The sequence below is a fragment of the Heloderma suspectum genome, chromosome 7 (genome assembly GCF_057233095.1).
Source record: "Heloderma suspectum isolate Gila_16-S chromosome 7, 16-S_ref, whole genome shotgun sequence".
Lineage (NCBI taxonomy): Eukaryota > Metazoa > Chordata > Lepidosauria > Squamata > Helodermatidae > Heloderma > Heloderma suspectum.
Window position 1 is genome coordinate 30,940,615 of NC_139464.1, and position 11,229 is coordinate 30,951,843.

Genomic DNA, 11,229 nt, shown 5'->3' on the forward strand with positions numbered 1-11,229 from the left:
GAGGGGAAGCCACTCTGCACATGCTCTGAGCCATTCTTGCCTTCATCTTAGGAATTTTAAAATAACCCCATGTATCTTTTTGGAGACATGGGCCTCCGCCTCCCTTCCAAACTGGCTCTCATACTGATAGTGAACTAGGAGCAGATGGGATAGCAGAGGAAAAACTGGGACACCAAGTCTGCAAAAAGTTTCCAAGCTTTGGGACCTGACCCAAAGAATGAGGCTATTATAGTTCTCTCAGAGCCTGTTCTTTTCTTGCGGACCACAAGTAGAAACTTCTTAATTTGCAGAAACAGGAAGGAGAAGTCCAATCAAAAGTTACACAACAGGCTCTTTTGAAGAAATAGGAATCATTGGGGGCAGGCAGTGTGAGCTTTCTGCTGCACAAAAACCATTCAATTTGTACAGAGTCCTTGGAGAAACAGAGAAACATTCAAGTAATTTCCTCCTTGCGTCAGCAGCTCCATTTCCCTTCTGCTGAAATTCCAAACTCCAGGCTCTCCTCCATTTTTAACTATAAAGCTGTTTTGAGAACTCCACACTACTCATATGCCAGATAAATATCTAGCACTTATTTTAATGCCAACGAGCAGACTGAATAGGTTTACATATATATATATATATATATATATATATACACACACACACACACACACACACATATATATGGGGGGGGGGCTTAAGTCAGAAAAGCAAGGGAGGAAAGGGAAGGGGGGAGATACAGTACAAGAGTTGCCAATTCCAGATCAGTTCATTCCCAAAAGAGACTCCACCTACATAATGAAAGCCCAAAGACGGCTAATGGCAGGGTAACTTTTTGAATCCAGATGTGCACTAACCAAAACTTGCAGTTCCTCCATCCAGAAGGAGTAACCCCCCCCCCTCAAAAAAAACGACTTAAAGCACTCTGCCTCCTTGCTCCAAAAACGGGGGCGATCCTCTGAACAATAGAATTCAGCCCCCCCAGGCCGTTTTGCCATGTTCCCCCACCCTCCGCTCCAGCGACGCCTGTTTTCTCACCGTGTTGTAGAGGAGGATATCGGAGTCCACCGGTTCCGACAGCTCACTCAGCTTTCGATCCCAGTGTAACAGGTTGGGCTGCCCAGCTTCCAGCACCTCCATGGCCAGGTCGAACCACACCACGGGGCCAGGGAGGAGAGAAATACGCACTCTTGGGGACACCTCAGTTACAGCCACAGGAAACAACCTTGTTCCATAAGGCAGTATTATATTATTATTATTATTATTATTATTATTATTAATAATAATAATAGACACACACCCCTTCCTCTTTATTCCCCCTGTACTTTGAAAAGGGGTGGAAAATAGAGAATAAATCTGAAAACTTCCAAGGGCTAACAGCTCCCAACCTACAGCGGCTCACTACCCTCCGAGACTGCAGCAGCCGGAGAGTTTTGCCTCTATCCGTATTCCTCGGCTAAGCTTATGCTTTCGGCTTCTGCTCTATCGCTCTAGCAGCTGCTGGAGACCCTCCCCACAGCCCCAGACTGACAGCAGCTGCAGCCTTCCCTCCGGCCCCCACCGAAGCTCGGCTCCGCCCCCAGGCCAATCGCCGGCGCCAAGCGCGCCTGCTTCTAAGGCCCCCGGCCAATCCGAGTCCACAACCCGATTCCTTGCGCGTTTTCGCTCTTCCACCACCGTCGCTTGCGACAGCGTTCCAGCGGTGGAATGTGGGCGGGGAATCCCATCTACGTCACCGAGGGGAAGGCCCTGGGGTGTGCGCGCGCGTGTGCGTGGGCGCGGGGGGTCCCCGCTTCGCTTTGTCCCCGCTGACCAATAGCCTCCCGGCTCTGGCCTTTCCAGCCACTCGGCTGGACCTGCAGCGTTCAGGGACCGGCGCGCTGCGCAACCAATGAATTAGCGACAAGAATACAGCTTTGGGAGAAGCCCCGCCCGCTGCGCAGCAGAGCCGAACCGAAATGCAGGGTCGGAGGCTCCGCCGGAGGAGCGAGGGCGGCGCCCTGCTCGGCGCAAGAACGCCGTCTCGGCTGACGTTTTGCCGGGGGAAGAGAAGAGGGCGCTGCTCCGAGCAAATGGGCGGCGCGTCTGGGTGAAACACCCGAGGCGCGGCGGTGTCAGTTTCCCAGTGTGGTTCCGGAGCGGTTAATCCGTCTTTAGGCAACCGGGAGCAAAGTCCGTCCTGCAGAAAGTAAACATCAGTGGGGGGAAATGAGGATATGCTTGTTCCTGGCACAAGGAGCGAAGAGACAGCTGGGCCTAGCTGAACATGACGATTGCCTGTAGGAGGTGGTCAGAGGCAGTGTGGCGTAGTGGATAGAGTGCACTGGACTTGGGCTGTGCAGACCTGGATTTAAATCCTTGCTAATTCATTAATTACTAAGTTTAGAAGATTTATGGCCCTTCTTTGGGCTGAATTGGGGGCAGAGCCTTGGGCTTACAGGGCATATAAATGCAATAAATAAATAAATGCAATGCGGGATATAAATGCAATAAATAATAAATATACTAGTCTTCTCCAATCTGGTGCCCTCCAGATGTTAAACTGCTACAACTCCCATCAGCCCCAGCCAACATGGCCAATAGTATGGGGTGATGGCCTGGGAACAGATGTTGTTGTAGTCCAACAGCATTTGTTTCCAGGCGAGTTCTAAAAGGTGCATCCAACAGCAGTAGATAATGACCTACTGGGTCATTATGTAACCATTATGCAAGACTTGGTGCCTGCATTTGCTTGTTTTTCTTCTTCCTCCTTCCTCATTTCTTATTCCTTCAGGATCATGCCTATTAGGTAAATTGTGGTTTTAAATTGTAATTTTCCTTGAATGCACTGGCAGAAATGTGCTACATAAATGTAGTAAGCAAACAAAATTGCAGTCCTGCTTTCGGTATTGTGCAGCTTAAATGGGGAAAAAACAGCTGTAGATGGCACTGATTGGCTGGTGCTTACAACATCACCAACCTACTTTACCCTTCCCCCAACCTCCAGTCCCTAGATGGGGTACTGCTCATGTAGCAACTTGCAATGTCCAGGTTCAGAGGCATCATGCCTCTGAATTGCCAGTTGGGGAATGACAGTGGAAGACGGTTATTGTCCACATGTCCTGTTTGTGGGCCTTATGGTGTCATCTGGTTGGCCAATATGGGGAAAGAGGATGCTGCACTAGATTAGCCTTTGTTCTGATCCGGCAGGGCTCTTCTTATGTTCAGAGCAATTTTGTATTATTTTAGCAAACAGCTGTGCTTAAATTTTTTTTTCATACGGTGAAGGATGGACATGAAACAAACACCTCTATACACAAAATACAAGGTAGCCAGCCCACCTGTCACAAGAGAGGGCCAAGACTGGTCTGCTCCAGTGTTCGGAGCCGGCCCAAGACATTTTGCCACCTGAGGTGAAGGACAAGATGGCACCTCCCCATATTACAGAAACCAACCAGACTGGCAGTTCAATTTTACTTTTACTTCTACACTGGTAATGGCAGAGCATCCTCCACCACACCTGAGGGCAGCAGGCTAGCTTAGGGGGAGGAGAGAAGGCTGCCTGGAACACAAAGTGCTGTCCTCCACCAGACAGGTTCATCCAGGGGGCTGCTGTCACTGTCCCCTCCGCACCTCCCAACCACTGCCGCCTGAGGTGACCACCTCACTTTGCCTCATGGCAGGGCCGGGCCTGCCAGCATTCAATCTCCTGTTATGAATGTTCAGAATGTACGTTGTGACACCAGAAATTTGCTAGGCCAGGAGTAGGCAACCTAATGCCCTCCAGATGTTTTACACTACAACTCCCATCAGTCCCAGCCAGCATGGCCAATGGTCAGGGATTATGGGAGTTGTGACCTAAAACTGTATTTTCTAAAAAATACCCTAGCCCACCCCGAATGCCTGCCTGAACAACCACGTTTTTAATGTGTGGCAGAAGCTCATTAAAGAGGGGGCATGGCGGAGTTCCCTAGGGAGGGAGTACCACAGAGGGGGAGCCACCACAGAGAAGGCCCTCTCCCCCGTCCTCACCAGCCTAGCTGTCCTGGCTGATGGGGCAGAGAGAAGGCCATCCAAGGCTGATCTTGTTGAGCGGCCTGTCTGGTGTTGCTGGAGGCGCTCCTTGAGATAGGCTGGGCCGGAACCATATAGGGTTTTAAAGGTCAAAACCAACACCTTGAATTTGGCCCAGAAAACAACTGGTAACCAGTGCAACTCCTTCAGCACCGGAGTGATGTGATCACGCTGGCGGCTGCCTTTAAATGCTTCTCCACCATCCATTGCCAGTAATGAAAACTTAGGAGAGGCATTTCAACCTTTTAGAATGGGGGACAAATCTGCAGAAAAGCTGGGAAACCATCAAAGGGTGGAAAGGGGGTAGAATTTGGCCGTTGGGGCTGAGATTCTGTACCCCTGCTGTAGTCACATTGGGAGAAAGCAATTAGGTGAGACAGACAGACAGCCCATGCAAGTGTTGATGCTGTTGGGGCACAAGCTCAAGAAGATGGGAACAGCCAGGATGCTGATGGGAAACATCTGGACAGCATCTGCTGCCTGAGATAGCTACCTCACTCTGCCTAATGGTAGGGCTGGTTTTACTTATTCAACACTAGAAGGGCTGCCTCCTCAATAGTGCAGAACTGACATTTTCTATCTTAAGAGGAGAACAAATTGCCAAAATGAATCAAAGGCTATATTTTACCAAAGCCAAGATTACCATAGCCAGCTGGAGGCTGAATTCCAAATCACAGAATAACTTTTTTAAATGCTAGGCCTACATGTATAAGAGAGTTTGCATTTCCCTTTCTTTTGCAAACAGACTTTAAATCACAGTGACATTACCTTTCATTCAGTTTGTATTCCACAGCATTCATTGTGTTCAATTGTAAAGGACAGTTTTGTGTTGACAGCAATACCTAGTTCAACCTGTTTTAATCTGTTCACCGCCCAGAAAACTTTGATTAATGGGCGGCTTTAAAATGCAATAAATAAAAAAACCAAATAAATAAAACTCCACACGATGAGGGATTAAAAGAGAGATTTACTGTGCAATCCTGCACTCACTTACCAGGGAGTAAGTCCCAATGATTGAACTCAAAGGGGGTTAATTCTGAGTCGACGTGTATAAGGTTGCATTGTTAAGGCACAATCTATGCATATTTAGAGAGAGAAAAAGTCCAAGCTATGCTGGGAGTTGTAGGACTTTTTTATGCCTAAACATGCATTGGATTTCACCCTTACTCACTGTATTTAGTCACAACATCAGCACAACTAAAAATATAACTTGAAGATACTTAAAGTCAGCATATTTTTTCCAAGAGAAGGGATTTACCCTTCCATCAAAGCTATGGAACATTCACTAAATTTACAATCCTATCCATGCTTACTTGGAAGTAAGAGCCACTGGACTCAGAGGCCAGGTTCAGACGATCAGTGGGGAAAACAATGCAGCATCACTTGTGACCAGGATTACCCTAATTACCCGTGCTGCATTGCAAGTTGCCATGTCATCCAAACCCAGCATGGGTGTAGTGACTTTTTACCCACCCTACAACCCACGGCTTGCAGTAGGGGTTGTAGGGTGGATGAAAAGTCACTATGCTTGTGCCCAGTACTGGGTTTGGATGACACAGCAACCCACAATGCAGCACAGGTAATTAGGGTAATCCTGGTAGCATGACTGGCATGTGCGGGGGCAGGGGAAACGACAGATGCTGCATTGTTTCCCCCGCTGATTGTCCAAACCTGACCAGTGAAACTTACTTCCACATATACATAGGATCGGGCTGCACAAATGTCTCCCTAAAAGTTGTTCTGTTTTTCAGTGCCTTTACAGCGATTTCATTTCAACAGATAATTCAGATCCTCTTCCAACGACTAGTTTCTTTACAAATGCAGATTCTAGGAAACTCTCAGACTGCATAGAACCAGCTAATCCACACATCTAAGAATATCAGTAGAGGAGATGAAGTGGAAGTTACAGAAGTTGTCAGTAGTCTGGGCAAGAACTTCTTGGCCAGACTTGCTTCACAGGGAGGCCCCTCCCTTAGGGTGGCTCCCTCCTACATTAATGGCCAACCTGGTGGAGCGTCTGAGCCCTGCCCCTAATTTTTTCTGCTTCACTCTGTGACGGACCCTAGCATCCCTCAAGTCATGCCCCTCGCTCTCCTCCTCCTCTGAAACTTGAGTTCTCATGATGAGGAATGTGGGGAGCCATTCAGGCTGAGCCATCTGTGTGTCAAGGTCTTGGGAAGAAAGTCTCGCCATATCTGGGCTCACTAGGGAGGGTGCCTCCCCCTGTTCTGGCTGTTCCCATTCTGAATCTGAATCTGAGCTGCCAGACATCTCCACATGCTCAGATTCATTCCTGACAGGTATCTGAAATGACATCCCTTCTAAATTACTTTCAGTCAGACAAATCCTTTGGAACAGGACATAAAATGCTGCTGCTAAGCAAGGGGTATTTGAAGAGTAAACATTGTTTATTGCGAAACACTACAATGCTAATAAAACCCCATTACACTAGAAGAAGAAGCTGCAGTACTCTAGACATGTGTTGGGAAGTGTTTTCATCCTTCTCCAGCATGCCACACTGGGACACTTTGTTGCAGGTCCCATATGCATTGAGATGTGCTTATTGTTGAATTACCTCCTTAGCTAAATTTTGGTGAAAACCTGGAAGCCGTACACTAAAATAAACGCTGATACAATGTCTCTATTCAATTTGTTAAAAGTATGACATCCATATCAATATGAATAAGCATAGACAAAGACTGGGCAAAAATTTCAAGAAAGTACCACAATGATCACAAACAAACAGATTTCTTGGGACTTTTTGGAGTATTCTTCCTCTTTTGGATGTCTGTGCAGAATACCCAACTGGAGAACACTTACACACTGTGGCAGGTAGGAAGTGCACAGATATAGCTTCCCAGAAAGGCTTGCCTGATACCTACATGGTGCTTTTTCTGGTGCCAGGTGAAAACATGTTTATTTTCCCAGGCATTTTAGCCTTCCAGTTTCTGTTTTAAATCTGTTATTGTATTTTCAATCTTTGCATCACTGTTAGGTTTTATTTTGGTTTTTAGTTTTATTTTATACGGTAGTTTTTAACTTTTATATTGTATCTTATGTTGTATTTTATGGTTTTAATTGTTATGAACCGCCCAGAGAGCTTCAACTATTGTAATAATTAAATAAAATAAATACATACATACACATGCACACACAGGGTGACAGGAAAGAGCATCAGACCCTCTCCAACAACACGTGTGTTGAAGCAGGGCTGGGCAGATTTATGAGATCTGCTTTCGTTTTTTCCTAGAACCCTCAAGATCCACCAACTGGTGCCATCAGATGAGCAGAAGAGTGTTAAACCACTGACGGTCAGAAATCCTCTGCAATCTACTGCAAATCACCCAATGGTCTATCAGTAGATTGAGATCTACTGTCTGCACATCCCTTTGTTAAAGGGCCAAACTACTGCTTCTATATGAAGTTGAAGGATATAAAAAAACAACCCAGTGTCATTTAGTGGCAGTGGCTGTCCAGCACAACTCGAAACAGAAGCCCTGCCTAGCCCTATTTCTCAGAGATCTTTGAACTGGAGATTTTATTCTATTGTATTATTACATTTCCCTTTCCTGGATCACTGCCTTGTTGTGGCAAAGGGGCTTGCGTAACTCAGTGAAGCCATAAGCTATGCCGTGCAGGGCCACCCAAGATGGACAGGTCATGGCAGAGAGTCCTGACAAAATGTGGTCCACTGGAGAAGGAAATGGCAACCCACTCCAGTATTCTTGCCAAGAAAACCCCATGGAACGTACCACAAGGCTAAAAAATATGATGCCGGAAGATGAGCCCCTCAGGTCGGAAGGTGTCCAATATACTACTGGGGAAGAGCAGAGGGAATTTCCAAGTAGCGCCAGAAAGAGTGAAGCGGCTGGGCCAAAGCCGAAAGGACACTCAGCTGTGGATGTGTCTGGTGGTGAAAAAGTCCAATGCTGTAAAGAACAATATTGTTTAGGAACCTGGAATGTAAGATCAATGAATCAAGCTAAACTGGAGGTGGTCAAACGTGAGATGGCAAGACTGAACATCGACATCTTGGGAATCAGCGAACTAAAATGGACAAGCATGGGCGAATTTAATTCAGGTGACCATTATATCTACTACTGTGGGCAAGAATCCCTTAGACGAAATGGAGTAGCACTCATAGTCAATGAAAGGGTGGGAAAAGCAGTACTGGCGTACAATCTCAGAAACCATAGAATGATCCCAGTACGAATCCAAGGCAAACCATTCAACATCACAGTAATTCAAGTCTATGCCCCAACCACTGAGGCCGAAGAAGCAGAGGGTGATCGGTTCTTTGAAGACCTACAACACCTTCTAGAACTAACAACAACAACAAAAGATGTCCTTTCCATCATAGGGGATTGGAATGCTAAAGTAGGGAGTCAAGATAATCACCGGAATAACAGGCAAGCATGGCCTTGGTGTACAAAATGAAGCAGGACAAAGGCTAATAGAGTTCTGCCAAGAGAACACGCTGATCCTAGGAAACACTCTTTTCCAACAGCACAAGAGGCAACTCTACACATGGACATCACCAGATGGTCAATATCGAAATCAGATTGAATATGTACTTTGCAGCCAAAGATGGAGAAGCTCTATACAGTCAGTAAAAACAAGACCTGGAGCTGACTGTGGCTCAGATCATGAGTTGCTTCTTGCAAAATTTCAGCTGAAATTGAAGAACGTAGGGAAAACCACTAAACCATTCAGATATGACCTAAATCATAACCCTTATGAATATACAGTGGACGTGAGGAATAGATTCAAGGTATTAGACCTGATAGACAGAGTGCCTGAGGAACTATGGACGGAGGTCCATAACACTGTTCCGGAGGTAGCAACTAAATCCATCCCAAAGAAAAAGAAATACAAGAAAGCCAAGTGACTGTCTGATGAGGCTTTACAAGTAGCTGAGGAAAGAAGGGAAGCGAAAAGCAAGGGAGAAAGGGGAAGATATATGCAACTGAATGCAGAGTTCCAGAGAATAGCAAGGAGAGACAAGAAGGCCATCTTAAATGAACAATGCAAAGAAATTGAAGAAAACAATAGAATGGGAAAGACTAGAGATCTCTTCAAGAAAATCGGAGATCTCAAGGGAACGTTTTGTGCAAAGACGGGCATGATAAAGGACCAAGAAGGCAGGGACCTAACAGAAGCAGATGAGATTAAGAAGAGGTGGCAAGAATACACAGAAGAACTATACAGGAAAGATCTTAATGTCCCTGATAGCCATGATAGGGCGGTCACTGAACTTGAGCCGGACATCCTAGAGAGCGAAGTCAAGTGGGCCTTAGGAAGCATTACTAACAACAAAGCTAGTGGAGATGACAGTCTTCCAGCTGAGCTATTTAACATCCTAAAAGAAGATGCTGTTAAAGTGCTGCACTCAATATGCCAACAAATTTGGAACACTCAGCAGTGGCCACAAGACTGGGAAAGGTCAGTTTACATTCCAATTCCAAAGAAGGGCAGTGCCAAAGAGTGTTCAACCTATCGTACAATTGAACTCATTTCACATGCCAGCAAGGTGATGCTCAAAATCCTACAAGCTAGGCTTCAGCAGTATGTGAACCGAGAACTACCAGAAGTACAAGCTGGGTTCCGAAGAGGCAGAGGAATTATGGAGAAAGCAAGAGAATTCCAGACAAACGTCTATTTCTGCTTCATTGACTACGCTAAAGCCTTTGATTGTGTGGATCACAACAAACTGTGGCAAATTCTTAAAGAGATGGGAGTACCAGACCACCTTACCTGTCTCCTGAGAAACCTGTACGAGGGTCATGAAATTAAAAGACGCTTGCTCCTTGGGAGGAAAGCTATGGCAAACCTAGACAGCATAGTAAGAAGCAGAGACATCACCTTGCCGACAAAGGTCCATATAATCAAAGCTATGGTTTTCCCAGTAGTAACGTATGGTTGTGAGAGCTGGACTATAAGGAAGGCTGAGCACCGAAGAATTGATGCTTTCGAACTGTGGTGCTGGAGAAGACTGGACTGCAAGGAGGTCAAATTAGTCAATCCTAAAGGAAATCAACCCTGACTGCTCATTGGAAGGACAGATACTGAAGCTAAAGCTCAAATATTTTAGCCACCTAATGCGAAGAGAAAACTCCCTGGAAAAGACCCTGATGCTGGGAAAGATTGAAGGCAAAAGGAGAAGGGGATGGCAGAGGATGAGATGACTAGATAGCATCACCAATGCAATGAACATGAATTTGAGCACACTCCAGGAGAGAGCGGAGGCCTGGCGTGCTATGGTCCATGGGGTCACGAAGGGTTGGACACAGCTTAACGACTGAACAACAACAAAATTATTACATTTATATCTCGCCTTTCCTCCAAGGAACCAGAAGTGGTTTACATGGCCCTTCTCTTCCTCCTCTCCATTATATCCTCACAACAATCTTATGAGGTAGGTTAGGCTGAGAGTCAGTGACTGGACCAACATCACCCAATGAGCTTCATGACTAAGTGGGGGACTTGAACCAGGGTCTCCCAAGACCCAGTGCAACACTCTGGGGGACTTCTACATGTAAAGCAGCCTTTCCCAACCTGGTGCCCTTCAGAGATGTTGGAAGTTCCAGCACATCATCCCCAGCCAACCATCTGGGGGTTGATGGAAGTTGTAGTCCAGTGTCTCTGGAGGCACCATGTTTTGAAGGCTGATGAAGCATGCACTTTGCAACAGGGCTGTAAGGCCCTTCTCGACTAGTTCACCAGAAAACAGCCTCCTCAAGTGTAGGTCTAAAACTGCTAGTCTTTCCTATATACAAATGCCACCATACGGCGCAGAGGCCAAAGAAACTTCCTGCCAGCAATTAACCCGGGCTTCCTGAGCATTACCGGTTCAAAAATGCTCTGTGCTTTTTGCAGAAACAGAGCCACCCAATCCCCAGCTGAATCAGTACTGCATTCTCTAAAATGAGAACTCGGAAAGCAGAAACCAGACATGGAACAAACGTGCTTCCCCTTCGATGGATAGCTTTTTGCCATCATCCCATATGTAGAGTTCAGCACAGCGGTGCATCAGAGAGCAAAGCTCTCTAAAGTTTCAATCCACAAAAGCCAAATATGTTATTTGAACAGTCCAGAAGGTTATACCGGGCACTGTGACTGCAGTTTGCCTTTAATTGAAGCATTCCAGTCAAACACAAGAGCAAGAGGTGGGGGTTTCCCTCGTAACTCAGACTG

General features: G+C 46.3%; 1 protein-coding gene across 1 annotated transcript in view; it reads right to left on the reverse strand.

Annotated features, from left to right (window-relative positions):
* Positions 1-1,505, reverse strand: part of CREB3L2 (cAMP responsive element binding protein 3 like 2) — a 109,356-nt gene extending 107,851 nt beyond the window's left edge. Inside the window, exon 1 of the mRNA XM_084809472.1 lies at positions 1,021-1,505. Coding sequence (XP_084665598.1) covers positions 1,021-1,122 — 102 coding nt within the window. The 5' untranslated portion in view covers positions 1,123-1,505. The remainder of the gene's footprint in view (positions 1-1,020) is intronic.
* Positions 1,506-11,229: the final 9,724 nt, after the last annotated feature.